Here is a 20,000-nt window from a genome sequence, read left to right as displayed (position 1 = left end):
AGTACAGAAGTGCCAACCATTTAATACCCCTCATGGGTATAACGTAACCTACAACATAGTCACATGATCTTTAAACTTCAAAACATAGTCATGATCTTTAAACTTCACAACATAAAGTAGGGAGTGAGGACTGTTTGTCATATTGTTACTTGCTGTGGAATATCTACCGTCAAAATCTCTAAGTCTCATATTTGCCCAGTTTCCAGTGACCAACTCAGCAGTGAGCCTGTGGTAATTTGAGCGCATTTTAACAAAGCAGGTACAGAATCCAGTATCATGAATCTCTTTTCATCACTCCCAAATCGTCTCCGGGCTGATGAGGGGGTGGTAGAGTGGCCAAATCCAACTATCTGAAATCAGTAGCTTTGGGTAATTTGCAAACCCCAGCACACCCTATTGCTCATATCTGAAGTGAATCATGGTTTGTTTATTCCATAATCTTAACCTAAACCGTCACCTCTCTCCTCCCCTCCACTCCCTCAGAGCACCAAATCCTTGTCTAGTTCTTTATTTGAAGATGAGCATGAAAACTTCTAATTTCTTTTTTGGTACTTCCTCCCTCCTCTGTCTTCCTCTTCTCCCGTGGAGACACCAGATCCCTCCTTCTCTCTTCTTATGTGTAGATGAGGGGGGGGGGGGGGGGGGGGGGGACCCTGTGTTTATCCTCTGACTCTTTCTGCTCCTCCTACCCCTCTCATCTCCTCCCTGTTCTCCTCTCCTCTCCTCCATGGGAACACAAAATCCCCCTGTCTCTCTCTTTTGCTGCATGGGGTCACGTTGGGAAAAACAAAGCAAAACATACCATGGCAAAAGTCTCCTCTCATTCCATCTCTTCCCTCTTCCCCACGGCCCAAATCATTTCTGACAAGAACCCCCAAATCCCCGGCCCGCCTCTGCACTCACATTCTCTTTCAGCGTTCTGTCTTTCCAGGCGGACAGGGGGAGATGAACACCCAGTTGTCCGTGACCGTTTTGTTGTCATTTCTTTTTGAAGCGGTATCATTGTCTCTGTCATGTGTCAGTGTTCAATAACATCACTGTGCTGGCAATAATGTCCTCAACGGCAAAGAGGGAAGGAGGAATGGAGTTAGGGGGAGAGGGAAAGAGCATGCGAGGAACATAGGAACGAAGGAGGTGAGGGAGGGAGTGACGGACTATCACTGCATTTAGTTGTTAATGTTGTCAAATGTGTCTCTGACCATCACACCCAGTAGTGGTTTGGTCGTCTAAGAGACATCGCATCCAGTCTGTCCTTTCTTTCTTGCATCTCTATCACAACTTGGGATGAAGGGATAGACTCATAGGCAACGAGAAGCAGAGGGACCCTGAGAGGAAGGCTGCAATACTTTGTATGGGAAATACAGCATCTGGAATACAGCAGCTGGAATACAGCATCTGGAATACAGCATCTGGAATACAGCAGCTGGAATACAGCAGCTGAAATACAGCATCTGGAATACAGCAGCTGGAATACAGCAGCTGGAATACAGCAGCTGGAATACAGCAGCTGGAATACAGCATCTGGAATACAGCATCTGGAATACAGCAGCTGGAATACAGCAGCTGGAATACAGCAGCTGGAATACAGCATCTGGAATACAGCAGCTGGAATACAGCAGCTGGAATACAGCATCTGGAATACAGCAGCTGGAATACAGCAGCTGAAATACAGCAGCTGGAATACAGCATCTGGAATACAGCAGCTGGAATACAGCAGCTGGAATACAGCAGCTGGAATACAGCATCTGGAATAGAGCAGCTGGAATACAGCATCTGGAATACAGCATCTGGAATACAGCAGCTGGAATACAGCATCTGGAATACAGCATCTGGAATACAGCATCTGGAATACAGCAGCTGAAATACAGCAGCTGAAATACAGCAGCTGGAATACAGCAGCTGGAATACAGCAGCTGAAATAGAGCATCTGGAATACCGCATCTGGAATACAGCAGCTGGAATACAGCAGCTGGAATACAGCAGCTGAAATACAGCAGCTGGAATACAGCATCTGGAATACAGCATCTGGAATACAGCATCTGGAATACAGCAGCTGGAATACAGCAGCTGGAATACAGCAGCTGGAATACAGCAGCTGGAATACAGCAGCTGAAATACAGCTGCTGGAATACAACAGCTCGCAGGGGGAGAGACAAAAAGTGTGACAGAAATGAAAGAGTGCTTGCAGTGTGGCTCCTGTGTTACATCGCTGACTTGCTGGCCGAAGCTAAGCAGGTCTGGCTATGGTCAGTCCTCAGATGGGAGACCATCTGGTGCTGAAAGTGGTGTTGGAGGACCACTAGGAGGTGCTCTTCCCTCATGGTCTCATGGATAATATTATCCCCATCCCCAATGTCCCAGATCATAGACAGGGACTCTGCAAGAGTAGGGGTGTAACCCCGGTGCCCTGGCTAAATTCCGCAGGTCTTCCTTCCATCATGGCCGCCTAATCATCTCTCGTTAATGAATTGGCACTCTCAGCCCTCTACTCTCCCCACACACGCACGCACGCACACACACACACACACACACACACACACACACACACACACACACACACACACACACACACACACACACAAACACACACACAGACACACAGACACACACACACACACAGAGACACATACCCCGATATGTGAATATATAGGGCTTTGAAAAGCGCTATATAAATCCAATCAATTATTATTGTTATTATTATGAAACGCTGCAGACAAGTTAACGAGGGAGACCAATAGACTGTATGCATTGATACGGCACACGAGGACGGCAATAGAACCGAGGGGGAGTCAGGAGGCAAAATAAATCTCTGCCGTGGCTGGTGACAAAACAAAAGAAAAAAAAAAAGTAGAAGAAACATGAGAGAGGCAGCAAAGCAAACTTGTGACAATAAGGTATCAGATTCAATTCCCCAGACGGCAGCAGAAGTCACACACTGTCCTCCTTCCTCAGCAACTACAGTACCCAGTGTGCCCTTGAACAAGGCACTTAAAGGAGAATACAGATACAGATGCATCTCTGTAGATCGACTGCTCTGAGTTCGAACTCTGGCCTGCCAGGCAGATTTCAGAGCTCAGAGCAGCCGATCTGTAGCATGCTACACCTCTGGCTGATAATATCTGATCTCGAGATTATGGACGATGAATTCAACGGCCGTGTGTATTTATTTGAGCCGGTCTGGACTAACGTATATATCATGGACTACACAAGGAGTGGGGCGGGACACTCGGACGGACGGACACTCGGACAGCAAGCAGAGCAGGCTGTCGGCAGCTCGTTACATAGCTAAATCATGTTATCGATATTATATAACAACCATAATGAACCGCGGCGTGACAGAAAATATGTTGTTTACAGTGTGTACTACGTATGCCCCCCCTTTACGCCTGTTTAATTGGCCAGTTCAAGGACTCTTCTCGGATCTGGACACGGTGTAAAATACCAGAATGATCCTTTAACACCCAAGAGCTACAGAGGAGCTTCTCAGGAACAACAGTAGTCTTCGTTGGCAGCGGTCGTACTGGCAACCTCCAGCTGTGAGCGTGTACAGATGTAACTCCCTCTCCCTCTACTGCTGTAAATGAAAATGTTCTCTCGTCAACTCGTACGGCTAAATAAGGTTTTCGACAAGCACAAACTAGACAAAGAGAGACCACGAGAACATTTTTGACAAGCACGGAGTGTAGCCTATCCAAGAACTAAAAACGAGATGTAACACCAATCGTATCCTCTCACTGCCATGTATGTTTCCCTGAGCGAAGAAGAGAGTGAAATAGATGAATGGATAGAATAACAAGAGAATGAACGACAAAAAGAGAGATCGACAATCATAAAGTGAAAGAAAATTAAAGAGGTTTAACGAGATTCAGGATGGGCAAGGACAAACCTGCAATACTTCAGCGATGCTCAGAGAACTTGAGAGAGAGAGAGAGAGAGAGAGAGAGAGAGAGAAACTCATGAGTGTCCCCTATTATCTCCTTTCCTCCTCCTCCTCATCCCCTCATCCTGAGCAGAACGGAGGAGATGGGGAGAGGAAGGATGATCAATTATGAACTGTGAACTCCCCCTCAGTGGGGCTGTCTGACTGCTGGCTGTAGATAAAGCAGAGTTATGACAAGCATACAGTAAGCCCTCATCCATAATAAACCACAGGGAGGGAAAGGACTCTCACACAGAGACATATTCATTCTCCAAAGAGCCAGCACTACAAGACACTGCTCCAAAGAGCCAGCACTACAAGACACTGCTCCAAAGAGCCAGCACTACAAGACACTGCTCCAAAGAGCCAGCACTACAAGACACTGCTCCAAAGAGCCAGCACTACAACACACTGCTCCAAAGAGCCAGCACTACAAGACACTGCTCCAAAGAGCCATCACTACAAGACACTGCTCCAAAGAGCCAGCACTACAAGACACTGCTCCAAAGAGCCAGCACTACAACACACTGCTCCAAAGAGCCAGCACTACAAGACACTGCTCCAAAGAGCCATCACTACAAGACACTGCTCCAAAGAGCCAGCACTACAAGACACTGCTCCAAAGAGCCAGCACTACAAGACACTGCTCCAAAGAGCCATCACTACAAGACACTGCTCCAAAGAGCCAGCACTACAAGACACTGCTCCAAAGAGCCAGCACTACAACACACTGCTCCAAAGAGCCAGCACTACAAGACACTGCTCCAAAGAGCCAGCACTACAAGACACTGCTCCAAAGAGCCAGCACTACAAGACACTGCTCCAAAGAGCCAGCACTACAACACACTGCTCCAAAGAGCCAGCACTACAATACACTACTCCAAAAGAGCCAGCACTACAAGACACTGCTCCAAAGAGCCAGCACTACAACACACTGCTCCAAAGAGCCAGCACTACAAGACACTGCTCCAAACAGCCAGCACTACACGACACTGCTCCAAAGAGCCAGCACTACACGACACTGCTCCAAAGAGCCAGCACTACAAGACACTGCTCCAAAGAGCCAACACTACAACACACTGCTCCAAAGAGCCAGCACTACAAGACACTGCTCCAAAGAGCCATCACTACAAGACACTACTCCAAAGAGCCAGCACTACAACACACTGCTCCAAAGAGCCATCACTACAAGACACTGCTCCAAAGAGCCAGCACTACAAGACACTGCTCCAAAGAGCCATCACTACAAGACACTACTCCAAAGAGCCAGCACTACAAGAAACTGCTCCTGCACTACAATACACTACTCCAAAGAGCCAGCACTACAACACACTGCTCCAAAGAGCCATCACTACAACACACTGCTCCAAAGAGCCAGCACTACAACACACTGCTCCAAAGAGCCATCACTACAACACACTGCTCCAAAGAGCCAGCACTACAAGACACTGCTCCAAAAGAGCCAGCACTACAAGACACTGCTCCAAAGAGCCAGCACTACAAGACACTGCTCCAAAGAGCCAGCACTACAAGACACTGCTCCAAAAGAGCCAGCACTACAACACACTGCTCCAAAGAGCCAGCACTACAACACACTGCTCCAAAAGAGCCAGCACTACAACACACTGCGTACGACAAAGATACTGGAGCTGCTCATCCATTTGAAAGACCCTGGGGAATCCGTTGGCTTCAAATGGCCAACTGTGGGAATAATGTGCCTGCATAGAAATAGCACTGTAACTAATGTTAATTGAGGAAAGGGTTGCCAATTTAGGTCCGCTGGCTGGAGTGAGATTTTCATATCAAGGGCTGTAACTTTTGTGCATGCATATCTACACCACAGAAATAGGCTACTTACATAGCCAAATATAGGCTACTGATGTTGCTGTTCAGTCTGACAGACCAGTGATTCTGCATGGAAATGTACCTGAAATGTGCAGACATCTCCCCCTTCCTCCCTTTCAGTCTTATTTTCTGTGACATAACTATCCATCTTTCTTCCTCCTCCATAGACTCCTCTAGACATCTCTATTTCCTTCTCTTCGTTAGGGCTTCTCTCTTCTATGTCTTCTTTATTTCTCTCTGAATAGTCGCAGATGTTAGTCAAAAGTTCAAAACACTTTCACTGCATATACTTTTTTACTACCTGCTTTCCTATGCTAGCAATTTCGGAGGGCATGTTTTATGTGCGCATATGTAGCCATTTGACAAGGTAACTGTGATTAAGGGATATCCAAATAAATTCAACTTAATTATGCAACTAGCCTACTAGTAGCCACTAAAATGAAGCTTCTGCTAAATAGCTAGCATGGAAATCAGTGTTGAACGCATTAAAAACAAAATAACAATGCTAGCTGAGCTGATAGTAGTCTATTAACCGGAATAATCTGGTATGGAAGCTGCATTTTCAGGTCCAGTAGTGAGTTTAGTTGTAGAATGCGGTTCTCTCCTTACCGAATGGTGTGAACTTAACATGATCAAGCACTACAAAGAGTGACAACCTACTGTATTTAGTATATACTGTATACTAAATATTTTAGTTACCTTGTAGTGATTTAGTCTACAGGCGAGAGGCCATCTCTTTGTCAAAGATGCCCTCTAGAGGCCATCTCACGAAGCGGCATCTCAGTAAGCGTTACCTGACTGACTGACTGACTGACTGACTGACTGACTGACTGACTGACTGATTGACTGACCTGAATTTGGACTGTAAACACCATATCCCGACTGAGGCCAGGGATGAGGCTATATGGAGGACCTGTATGGCTGCCAGACATCATTTGCACAAGATGACTTTCCAAAGAAGCAGCACTGAAGGTATACTGAGTAGCATCCGGCAAAGTTATGACAGTATTATAATATCAAATTGTCAGAAGACACTAATATTTTCCCACAAAGGAATAGAAAACTTTCTGAAGAACTAGCACTAAGAACTACTTACAGTAGTGGTTATGTCTCTCGCATATTGACATCCATATTGTCTCATCCATTTCAATGAGCAGAAGAAACACTTGCACTCGCAAAAGGTATTACTGTCACTGCACAGAAGTAGGAACTAATACGCAATGGTTTTATTTTACTTTATTTTAGATACAGATTTAGCCACATTTTTCTCATCATCTGGGGGTGAAGCTCATTGTTTTTCCTCACAGGAATATTTATATTCAAGAGCGAAAGGAAACAATACCAGGAGGTTGTCTGCGGCTCTGCGCCATTTAGTGGAGTTGTGACAGCCATCCTGTAGCTTCTCATCCATATAAAAGATGGAAAGAACCTTGTACTTTCATATAGGAATACTGGCATGGAACTGACTGAGAGTAATGATTGGTTGTCCCTGTAGCATTTAATAGGTTTACCATCTCATGCATATTAACATCTGTTTCAAATAGAAAAACTTTTTTCTGCATAACTGAACAAGTAATATGAATGCTGAGCCCTGTAGCGTTTAGCAGAATTATTATAGGGGAAGAGAGAGAGAGAGAGAGAGAGAGAGAGAGAGGGGGGGGGGTTGTTTCGTTCTTACAATCTTCCACCTTTCTGTGTGTGTGTGTGTGTGTGTGTGGGGGGGGGGGGGGGGGGGGGGGGCAGCATAGACCCCCTGCTGTGACTTGCTAGTTCACTGCTACTGTCACGCCCAAAGACATACTGCATTAGCCGGGGGAGCTGCCTCCCTCCACTGCAGTTATACTATTAACTATGACGTGTGCAGATGCACGTACGGTATGAACAGTGTTGGGAGCAACTAGTTACTAAGTGTTACTCTAACTTAACTACTTTTTGCAGTTACTGAAATAGTAACTGGGCTATTTACTAGTTACTTTAAGACATGAAAATAGCGGACATCTTCAGAGGATTATCCGGTTTCTGATCATCAGTGCCGGGAGAGACTCCTCCCTCCAAAAATGCCCCAGAGGCTAATGACCTTGAGTAGGCTATAAGCCCCAGAGGCTAATGACCTTGAGTAGGCTATAAGCTCCAGAGGCTAATGACCTTGAGTAGGCTATAAGCTCCAGAGGCTAATGACCTTGAGTAGGCTATAAGCCCCAGAGGCTAATTACCTTGAGTAGGCTATAAGCTCCAGAGGCTAATGACCTTGAATAGGTTATAAGCTTGAATGTGAATGGATGTGAATGTGAATGTTCCCATGCAGGTACAATGGTAGATACAATGTGACAGTATGTATTGTCCCACACTCTGCCACAGCAACACTCAAATAATGTGTGCATTAATAAGGCAATTGAAGCAGACCTTTAAAAGTAACGCAAACATTATCCCCAGAAGTTATTCGCTAGTAACTACAGTAATTATTTTGAAGGAACTAGTAACTTTTAAGTAATTAAATTACTCTTTGAGAGAAGTAACTAGTAAGTGTAACTAATTACTAATTTTCATAACTTGCCCAACACTGCATATTTTAACTGTAGTTGCTGCTATGAGCAAAGGTCAGAGTGATCAGTATTTGTATAAGAGAACAAAGACCCAAAACCATAGAAAGAAATGCACACTGACTTTGAGAATTCTGTCTGAACAACAACCCCGGAAAGCAAAATACTCTTATCTGCAGGACATCATCCAAAGTACTGTCACCTTTTCCATCTTTGAAAATGTATTGTTTATACCGCTATAAAATACATCACCCATAAGGGAAGAGGATACGATCTTTTCTGTATTGGTTGTGGCAGTGCAACACAGCTCTGAATGCTCACTAATATAAACCAAATTGTATTATGTACATTTCTATGCCAGTTATTTCTCTTTATTTTCTATGGATGAACTTATGTGGAACTGCAGACAGAGAGTCATCATATCTTTAAGTCTTTGATAACTCTCTGCAGTTCCACAGCAGTTTGAAGGAGAGAGAACTAGGAAGACCTTTGAGGGACATATTGAGGGATATATATATATATATGTATTCATCATTGCCTTAGCACCCACCTCATTAATCAGGATCCAGTGACAATCGAAGGCCACCAGGTTGGTCTCCACCACCTGCAAGACAACAAGACACGCCACTGGTTAGGATTTAGGAGTAACATCATAACAGAAGATGTGCTCAGAAAAAATGAGGAGGCTATAATAAAAGACACATCATTCTTCAAGAGAGGAGAAGAGAGTATAGAAGAACAGTCGGTCTGTGTGGGAACGCCCACAAAAAGTTATTCCGGTATCGTGTCAGTAGGACGGTGGGGGGAAACCCCCCATATCTCAATGGGCTGACTCACCAGCGGAAGATGCTGCGACTCTAAACTGCAGGATTGGGGATTCAAGAGCAAGTACATAGACATCTGTTCAGATGTGCGTTTACTGCGGTGGTTGAAACCCCTGATCCTGTCTGCCTGGGCTGGGCTAGCAGCTAAATGCTAACTATGCTGAATTGGGAGAACGGGAGGCTTTCCCTCATGCTGACCCATTGGCCATGCGTCTATGACAAGACACCACTTGAATGTATATCAGGACACAAGTTGGTTGTCAGTAGACAGGAAGGTGATATGTAGCACACATTTTATTTGTTACATAATGAAGGAAAAGATACATTCCTTATTCTGCACAACCTTCCCACTGTCATCATTCAAAGACAAATGGAGCTTGGATAGTGCGATTCATGGTTGGATAGTGTGATTCATGGTTGGATAGTGTGATTCATGGTTGGATAGTGTGATTCATGGTTGGATAGTGTGATTCATGGTTGGACAGTGTGATTCATGGTTGGATAGTGTGATTCATGGTAGCTGAAGTGTGAGAATATTATGGAAAACAACATTATGGAGATGTGCATCAGTTGGAGCCTGGTGTGAATCGTCTTTAAAGTGATTTGAGAAAACTAGGGTTACAGGTGCTCATAGTATCAGTGAAAAATCCCTTCAAACGTGCACACACAGACAATACACTTTGATCTCAATATTTGGGATTTAAAAGGGAATGGAAATCATTCAGCTATTGAACTTGATGTCACCTATTTTCACTAATTTACACAAATTAGACACAAGTATGAGTGGGTTTCACTCTCTCTCTATCCCTCTCCCACTCTGTCGGGCACACACGCACGCACGCACGCACGCCACACAGACACAGACACAGAGAGAGACAGACAGACAGACAGACAGACAGACAGACAGACAGACAGACACACAGACACACAGACACACACACACACACACACACACACACACACACACACACACACACACACACACACACACACACACAAATTGCCTCAAAATCCTATCAAAAGTTTAGGGTTGGGAAATGAAAACCTTTTTCCATGAATTGTTCATAGCAGTGCGACTGTAATATTCCTACGATTGTATAACCACATGATTGTTGAACACTACAGCAAGGCAGCTTGGATGTAGCATTGTTTGGGAGAAAGCACTACACACACAGGTTACGGGAAGAACATTTTACAGTGCAAGATGTGCATACATGCATGTAAAGCCACACCCTTCTCACCTCGATCGGCGTCATATATCACTGCTCTGTCATGCACCTTGTGTGTGCGTATCATGGAACATACATGGACGAACCATTAAGCAAGCCATTGCACCCTAATACTCTACGTTAAAGACGAGACGGAGACGGACAGAGCCTTCTGTCCGTACTCTGCGTTCATTTCGTGCGTATTTCTGTCTGTACTCTGAAAGCTTACGGATACACATGACACGGAGCAGAACCCACTGGTGAATGTATTGCTTAACACGAAACCAACGTGAATGGAAGTATGTGGGCAGTGACGATTACACCGTTTGAAACGGATGCATTGATTTTCATATGTAAATGGAGTATAATTGGGCCTTATTGAGACCCTTATCTTATCATTTGTGCACAAGGGTATAGCGGGCGTGTTCCATCCAGCACATAAGGTGCATGATAGAGCGGTGATATATCACGCGGTCAGGATGAGAACCCGTCGGTAAAGCACACCATCACATACACTCGACTTTTACCCAACACAGCAACCATACAAGAGGAAATTGCTCATTAAAATCTGTACGCTAAATCTACGAGTATGATCATTGTTTTCCCAAAGAGTTATGAAGAGGGCCAAAGCACAGTTGGCTTTTCAGCGGTTTACCTGTTGACCTGGCTTAAGTGCCATTATTTCCCACTCCCTTCAGAGGCTGCCATCTTCTGTTATCTCTGTTTCTGGTCCTCCAGCACATGCTGGTCCATGTGCTGCTTTCCTCTTCCTCTTATCACTGAGCTCTCTGTCAACACCTATCACACCATCTCAATCACTCTGCCTTTCACAAGCACAAGGAGGCCATCTCCACTGTCAAGATGTTTCTCCTCTCCTCTCCCACCACCCCTTCTCTCCTCTCTCTTGTCCTCATCACACCAGCCCTTCTCTCCTCTCACATCGTGTATTATGTCTGTATATTGTGTGTACATCCTTGAATACCTGCTGTGATCTACAACCATGAGGGACTTTTTTTTAATGCCACAAGACCTCTAATCCAAACTAAGAACCTGTAGTCCTGTCCTTTCTAATCTGCTCACTTGTCTCTATTTCTTTCCCCCTCCTCTCTCTGTCATTCCAAAACCTTTTGGAGGTGTATATCTCTCCATCCCAATCATTCACTTTTATATAAGCATTCTGCTAACTCAAAAACTCCTCTCCTTGTTTCTATTCACGAGTTTCCTGGTGAGACCTTGGGTGCTTCCATGACACCCTCCCTCCCTGTTCCCAGCTGCCGGTTGCCTGTTTCCTCCCAGGACCGTTCATAGCAAAAGAGACTGAAAATAATCATAATAATTGTTGTGACTTTGTACCTACCTATGTCTTGTAATGATGGCCCCCAGCACAATAATTTCACACGTGCATAATTGTACAACGGAGTGACAATATCTTGAATATTGAAAGAGAGAGACCGCTAAAGCTACGTTCAATGACCAAATAATAAGAGTTCCGGTTTGGACGTTTAGCCTTCAAAACAAAAGCGGCCGCTATGCAACCACATACTATTTTTAGCCATTTCGGCTCAAATAAGCCCGTACAGTACGAGTTAATTGACATTCACCTCGTTTTTGTAAAATATCGCCGCTATGCAACCACACAACGTTACTATTTTTAGCCATTTCGGATCAAATAAGCCAAACGTTCCCACTCTTTGACAGCGGCGCGCACCTCCTTGCTAGTGGAAAAAAAATGTAAACAGGAAGTCGACAACCGGCAACCGCTGAGAATCATGGGAAACGTAGGTCCAGGAATAAGGTGAATAGTTGTCCTTCCTCTTTCCTCTATCGTTTTCTACCCCGCCCTTTCGCTTCTTCTCCTCCTTCATGCACTCCTCACCTCTCATTCCATCCCACCACCTCCCCCTCCCCTCTTCTCCTCCTTCATCCACTCCTCACCTCTCATTCCATCCCACCACCTCCCCCTCCCCTCTTCTCCTCCTTCATCCACTCCTCACCTCTCATCCCATCCCATCCCACCACCTTCTCCTCCTTTCTTTTTGCTGGCTCCGCTCCCCGACTATCTCCAGCCTCTCGCCTCCTCCCCTCTGTGCCCAGCCCCCCTCCTCTCCTGTTCCCCTCTCTACTCTGGGTGTATAAATACAGCGCGACTCATATATCATTAGATGTAATTGTCTAGGTGACTATAGCACCGTGTGTCATAAAACACGTTTTAGCCGTAAACAAAAGGCAACAGCTGGAGAGGGCGACAGCGCGTGGCTAATAGTGGTTTAATCTCCCACAGAGTCTCCATAAAACTTCATCATTATAACGTTGACGGCTGCCGTAAACCATTCTGTCTACGGGAAACATGGTTACGACAGAGACAAGGGAGGAGGGAGACTGATGGAGAGAGAGAGAGGGGGGGGGGAAACAAGATCTTTTGCCTTTACATTTATTCTGTCAGCGTCTCCGCTCTCCTCTTTTCTGCTTCCGTCTACTCCGTCTGACTCGACGTCTTTGTATTAGTCTGTCAAGCCAGCTGTCTTATCCCTTCCACAATAGTCGAGTGCTGCAGAGACAGTCTGTACTTCAGTCCATTCAAATGTGGACAGAGGAAGTTGTCATCTTCCAAAGAAGAAGAAGGGGGAAAAGTGTCAGACCTGAAGGAAGTTCCATGGTATTCGACCAATCGCGGATCCCGGAAACATAACCGAGGCAGGTGATTGGGGGAAATGAATGGATATATCCTGTCTTATTTTGACCAGACATCCTGCCTTAATTTTTGACCAACTTTCAGATCCCCGAAGTACAGACGGGTAGCATTTGTAAATTGCGGGAGCCAACGCATCTGTCTTGAGAGACTATCTTTGTATCGGAGCGCACCTAAGAAAGAAACGAAAAATGAGAATATCTAGAGTACCATATTTGCTCATCCTTCATTGTCCTTGTTTCTATCTATATCATTGCTGAAAAAAACAATATGAGCAGTGAATAAGGAACAAGGGATGGAGAAAGGAGAGAGAGAAGTGTTGCAGTTTAATTTGGTTTGACTCTGGTCGGGGGATCAGCACCATGGACAGCGCCTTTTCCAATTGATTTTAGAATTTTATTTTTATAGGAAATAAAGTATATTTGTGAACATTGCAAGATCAAGTTCGAGTCCTGATATTCGCACCACAATAAGAGAGTGCCTCTGTCTGTATGTCTGTCTGTCTGTCTGTCTGTCTGTCTGTCTGTCTGTCTGTCTGTCTGTCTGTCTGTCTGTCTGTCTGTGTCTGTCTGTCTGTCTGTCTGTCTGTCTGTCTGTCTGTGTCTGTCTGTCTGTCTGTCTCTAGCTGTCTGTGTCTGTCTGTCTGTCTGTCTGCCTGTCTGTCTGTCTGTCCCTGTTCCCTTCCCTCGGTGCTCATTAAGTGTTCTGACTAAATTCCCACAAGATTATGGTGAATAAGTAAGTGTGAGTTTAAAGTACGAGAGTGAAAACATTTGTGTCTGTCATCATGCATGAATGTGGCTGTATGTGTGTGTGTGGAAATTATGTGAATCAATGTACACGTGGTGTGTGTGTGTGTGTGTGTGTGTGTGTGTGTGTGTGTGTGTGTGTGTGTGTGCAGTTTGCATGTGTATCTGTTTTTCCATTATGATCTCCTTGTGGCAGCCGTCTGGACAGATGTTTCAGGCTAATTAGTGAAAGGTCAGACTCTTAACACTAGACATGACTCCTCTGGGCTTAGAACCGTTCAATACTATGTGTGTGTGTCTCTCTCTCTCTCTCTCTCACACACACACACACACACACACACACACACACACACAATAAATAAACACAGAGCTACGAAAATCCTGCATTCTGTGTGTGTGTGTGTGTGTGTGTGTGTGTGTGTGTGTGTGTGTGTGTGTGTGTGTGTGTGCACGTGCATGCATGCGTGCGCGCGTGCATGCGTGCGCGCGCGCGTGTGTGTGTGTGTGTGTGTGTGTGTGTGTGTAAGCTAACAGACTACCACAGGCTTGTTAACAGCCCAATGCCGACCAATACACATGGCAGCTACTAGTCACCTGGGCACCATTCCCTTAAAGACCCTCTGTTATGGTCTTTTTATCCTTTTAAAACATTTCTCAGTGGTCTTTTAAGTAAGGTCATGAATTGTGTTGCACTCATCCAGGCTCTGTTGAGCCTCTCTATCCTCTCTGTTTCTATGCTCATTAGCTATGAGCTGTTCTGAGTGGGCGGGATGCTCGGATTATGAGGCGCTGCTCTGATTGGCTGGGTACAGATGCAGACGTGTTACACTGTTAGCTGTTTTCTGTTGAAAGCTACATCATTTGAATACTTTCATTATCGCCATGGACAACTCTGTCCTCTGCATCTGACCCATCCTACACACACTAGCATTGGGGAGTCGCAGTGCAGCGCCCGGGGACTCAATTTATTTTGCCAGTGCCTTGCTCAAGGGCACTGACAGGAGTATTAACCCTAACATACATCATACAACATACGTCTTTGATGGTGGGCGGAAACCGGAGCACCCGGAGGAAACCCACACCAACACGGGGAGAACATGCAAACTCCACACAGTAAGCACCTGAGACGGACAGGGGTTTGAACCCAGGACCTTAATATAATCTATAATGATAATAATAATAATAATAATAATAATAATAATAATAATAATAATAATAATAATAATAATAATAATAATAATAATAATAATAATATTAATATTAATAATATTATTAATACTACTAATACTAATAATAATAATAATAATAATACTAATAATAAAAACTATGACCGTGGTGCACGGAAGCGGAAGTCTTGGTGCGGACATCTGCTCTACACTGGAAACCCCAAAATATCAGCCGTCTGTCGCAGAGTCTTATCAGTCGTCAGACTGACAGACTCTGGATGCTCAGATTACCCTCTTTCTGGCCAACGTCAACAATGTCACTCAATGATCACACAAATACTCCCTTTATGTGTGTGGCCTGGGACAACTCCAACCAGTCTGCATGAAAGTCCTGCTGCGCTGATCTGTGGATGAGGACAGCACGGCCTGCTCTGTGTTGTACTGAGGCTCCAGAGCACAGCAGTGATGACAGGTAACTGCAGTAGCCTTTTGATCCTGTAATGACCCCTGTGCACCTCTCACTCCCTCTTACCCAGCAGACACAGAGCCATTGATTCTGGCTGTGTGCTGTTGGCTGGCAGATCAAGGTCTGCTCCTCATGCCAAAGCCTGACTGGACAAAACCAGGGACAATTACAGTAAACAACGTTGCATAAATGCACACAGCACGCACACATGCACACGCAGTGGTGCGCGCACACGCACGCACACACACACACACACGCACGCAGACACGTCTCACACACACACACACACACACACGCACCCACGTCTCACACACACACACACACACACACACACACACACACACGCACCCATACATACCAAACACACACAAACGTGTGATATCCTGTGTTCATCACCAACCTTGTCTCACCAATTCTATTTTTGCAGAAGGCAAGATTTAGTGTGAGACTGAGTGTGTGTGAGGGAGTGAGAGAACGCCAGAGACAGAACGTATTGATGTATTTCGGTGAGAGCTTATAGAGAGTACTGCAGGGATGATGTATTTTGTAGGCTTACCCATAAGTCTCTGGACTTCCTGGTTCCTACGTGGGAAAAGTCAATGGGATTTGGGGAATTTCGGTGAAGGTCTGTGGACTTTGTGTTCAGCAAGATAATCTTCACAAATGAGGACTACTTTTATGACTTTTGAAGCGTTTTCTAACTTTTCTTAAAAATTCACACTTTTAAAATTTGTGAAGACTATCTTGCTGAACACAAGGTTAGCTGTTTCATCCTGTAAACTTGTGTTAACCACAGACATAGACATAAGCATTTAACCAAACTCCCCATTGACTTACACGTCACGTCACGTCGCGTCGCGTCGCGTCGCGTCGCGTCGCGTCACGTCGCGTCACGTCACGTCACGTCACGTCACGTCACGTCACGTCACAGAAGCTAACATCCAGGGCTACTGGACTCATTCCTGCGGTACTCTTCTGCAGTGCATGGAGTGTTTCTGTTGTGTGTGTGTGTGTGTGTGTGTGTGTGTGTGCGTGCGCGCGTGCACGCGTGTGTGTGTGTGTGTGTGTGCATGTGTGTGTGTGGGGGGGGCACAACATATTAATGCATTAAACATATATTGCCTTAGCATATTGTGGGGGAAGCTTGGATAAGGGGAGTGGGCGTTGCTATAGAATAAAGTACTCTAAATTGAAAATTAGTTGTGTAATTCAATTTCATGCACTATTTGTGATCAAATCAAGCAAATACCCTTCAGCCCAGCTTCCAAACTAGGCATGTATCCAACTCTCACACTTAAACATACAAGCACAAGCACACATGCCTAGACACATAAGACAACAAGGAAGAAAAAAACGGAAAATAACAAATAAATACAATTAAACATGACAAAAACAAGACATTTGTTGGACAGAAAAAAACAACTTGTGTGTTGGACTGTGGCTGTGCATTAATGTAACACCAATAAATTACACTGCTCCTGTAGTGGTTCCTCCAGGCCTACATTTTGATTACTGTTATCAACTGGTGTTTCTGTGTGTGTGTGTGTGTGTGTGTGTGTGTGTGTGTGTGTGTGTGTGTGTGTGTGTGTGTGTGTGTGTGTGTGTGTGTGCGCACGCACATGCCCCTACACACCACAGTGATTTTCTTTCGTGTGTAGACGCTGGGAGTCACTGCTGCCCATTCATTTTGTATTGGATATGTCACTTGCAAAGCATACCGGGATACCTGGCGGCTAGTCTCTCCCCAGACTCAAATATTACGTTGAATCGCTGCGCTCCGCATACTACATAAGTGAATCTGTACCACTTCACAGCCACTGCTGGTTTTTGAAGGCGCGTTGATATTGAATGAGTGACAGGTCGTAGCACCGATGAGAGAGCGGTTCGAAAAATGGCCTGCGCCTCCCGTGTCGTCTGATCGCAAAGTCGTTAGTGATTGGGGAGGACTGAATCCACCACTGGCATATGACTGGCCAAGTGAACGGTTCCCTCCCATAACCAGCCGGCTGAGGGAAAGTGTCCCAGAGCCAGAGAGAGCTCTGCAGCATGCAGTAACGTAGTGTATCGGCGTAAGAACTCTCATGGGTCTGGTGTTGAGACTACCTGGCGGCAGACAAGACAGATGAGAGGAGGGACCAATTTGAAATCGACCAATTCAAGATGGAAATTTAGGCAGCAAGACAGCCAATCAAGCTGCAGCACCAAGCGACCAGCTACGCAAATATAGGCGAATACCGTCGCTGTGGTGTGTAGCGGCCGTGAGGGGGGTGAGAAGAGTGGGGAGGGGGGGGGGGGGGTGATTACTCTCCATGCTGTGAGATGAAAGACAAATAGATGGAGACAGTGCAGAGTCAGACGAAGAAGGAGAGAGAGAGAGAGAGAGAGAGAGGCAGACAGAGAGAGAGAGAGGAAGAAAGCGGGAAAGTAATAGGCTGAGGGAATCACAGAAAACATCTCCCAGAATACACTAGATCACTTCACACTCAGTAAACTCTTTGCTTGGATGTTTCTATTGAAGAAGTTTGACTAATTACTTTACAGTAGTTACTGGACTTTTCTTTGTCTGTTCAGCAGCCATAGCGGCTGTCGCTCATGCTAATCTTTCTCTTCTAATCTATTCTAATTTTTCTTTATTCTAAAACAAACCAGAGGATTTTTCACCTGGTGTTACACCTGGTGTAAAGCCCTGCCTACACCTGGTGTTTTATAACAGCAAGTCTAAAAGGTCACATGGAAGGAAGTTCAAGGGGCCAAAGGCAGTGTTGGCACTTTTCTACACCTCCACCATCAGGTCCATCCTCCCCTCCTCCATCACTCTCTGGTACGCTGTTGCTGCCTACAAGGACTTGCATCATCTGCCGCGCTGAAAAGGTGGTCGGATGCAGCCTGCCATCCCTTCAGGACATACACACGGCCAGGACGCTAAAGTCGTCTCGGGAAATCATAGCTGACCCCTCGCACCCAGGTCATAAACCCTTTGAGGTCCTCCCCCTTGAGAGAACACTGATGTATGGAAGCACCAGAACCTCTCGTCACAGAGAGAGTTTCTTCCCAACTGCCAACCCCCCAGGGTCAGACTCTACTCTAGGCCTCCACCCCCACTCCACCCCCCATTATATGTTACTTTAAGTGACTTTTTACTTTGCACTTTATAATTTGAGATTGTTTTTCTCTATCGCACTAAATCAAATTCATTGTTTCTGATCTACAGTAATTACTTACTGTGCCTATTGAAGTGAATCTTGAATCTTGAACTGGATAGGCTATAGCTTGAATCTCTATAATGTAACCTAGAGAATAGAGAACAGCTAAACGGACTTTATTCATAAGACAAATATTGTGGATTATGATTTTAAACATTAGCCTCTAAATTACAGCATGGTCAAGTTAATTGTTTCAACAATCTGTCTCTCCAATCTGTCTTCACAATTAAAATTAATCTCTATAAACAATTGATCCATAATATGATGTTTTAGTAAATTTTCTTTGTTCAACATGCTTTTGTATATGATAAAAAAAAAATTGAACTTAAAAGCACTTATCTGCCAATTAATCTGAACGCTATGGGCAGTTTTGGTGTGCGTGCCGTAAATGCAAATGTTATCTAGTAGGATAAGCACACTGATGTGCTTTCATGTCTTGAAAGGTTTACATCCATTGAAATGGGTTTCTGTCCGCCTAGTCTGCACTCAGGTTCAAATGTTTCTCTCACATGCTCATAGCCCTACTTAGTTGGGTCATCCGTGACGATTCCGTGACCGTGGAGAGCAAAAGTTCGTTTCTCAGTGGATTTCTCATCTGTGAAGGTTAATAAACAAATTTATCCCCTGCGCCTTTTGTGAAAATGCAGGCAACTTATTTTTGAGAGCCCTAAATCCAAAATGGCTGCAATCGGGACGTCCCGGTGGCTCACCTGGTAAGGTGCGTACCACAAGGGTTTAGTCCTGAGCGCGGCCGACCCAGGTTCAAATCCAACCCGTGGTCCTTTGCCACATGTCATCCCCTCTCTCTCCCCACCCTTCCTGTCTGCCTACTGTCCTATAAATAAAGGCCAAATGCCCAACAAAAGAAAAAAGAACAAGAGGCTACAATCAGCTATGTTGGAAAAGACCTTTCCAATGGTTTGGCCTACAATGCTGCAACGTACATGGTTTCTGTGACTTTTTGGGTTAAATAATTCATAATCGATGTTTTTCTGTTTTGATGATTTGACGTATTTTTGAACCTTCAAATCCAAGATGGCCACCGATTTTCAGCTCCAAAAGGTCCATTTCTGAAACACATCGTATTAGGCTCTAATGCAAGCTAATGAAGCTGGTCCTCCTGAGTTGAGTTGTAAACAGTAAAACAACATGTAAGTACAGAGAGGTCATCTCAGGAGTCGAAAAGATCAACATTTGTGGTTCATGAGAAACAAACCTATGGTCACTCATTTCTGAATTTATTCAATTGAACTGAATGATATAGATGTTTATTGGAATAGATTGCCATAGATTTGTACACCAATATCCACTTTATGGTAGTACAAGGTATTTAACAAAGTATTTTTTTTACAAGGAATTTAACAAGGTATTTAAATTGAATTAGCAATTTT

At 44.8% G+C, this 20,000-nt stretch overlaps 1 protein-coding gene across 1 annotated transcript in view; it reads right to left on the bottom strand.

The window, feature by feature from the left end:
* grid2 (glutamate receptor, ionotropic, delta 2) overlaps positions 1 to 20,000 on the bottom strand; it is a gene marked incomplete at both ends in the record, with an annotated part of 702,436 nt that overhangs the window by 200,854 nt on the left and 481,582 nt on the right. Inside the window, one exon of the mRNA XM_083643819.1 lies at positions 8,855 to 8,908. Coding sequence (XP_083499945.1) covers positions 8,855 to 8,908 — 54 coding nt within the window. The remainder of the gene's footprint in view (positions 1 to 8,854; positions 8,909 to 20,000) is intronic.

This window comes from Poromitra crassiceps (genome assembly GCF_964638095.1).
Source record: "Poromitra crassiceps genome assembly, chromosome: 10".
Lineage (NCBI taxonomy): Eukaryota > Metazoa > Chordata > Actinopteri > Beryciformes > Melamphaidae > Poromitra > Poromitra crassiceps.
This window is presented reverse-complemented; position numbering and strand designations above follow the sequence as displayed.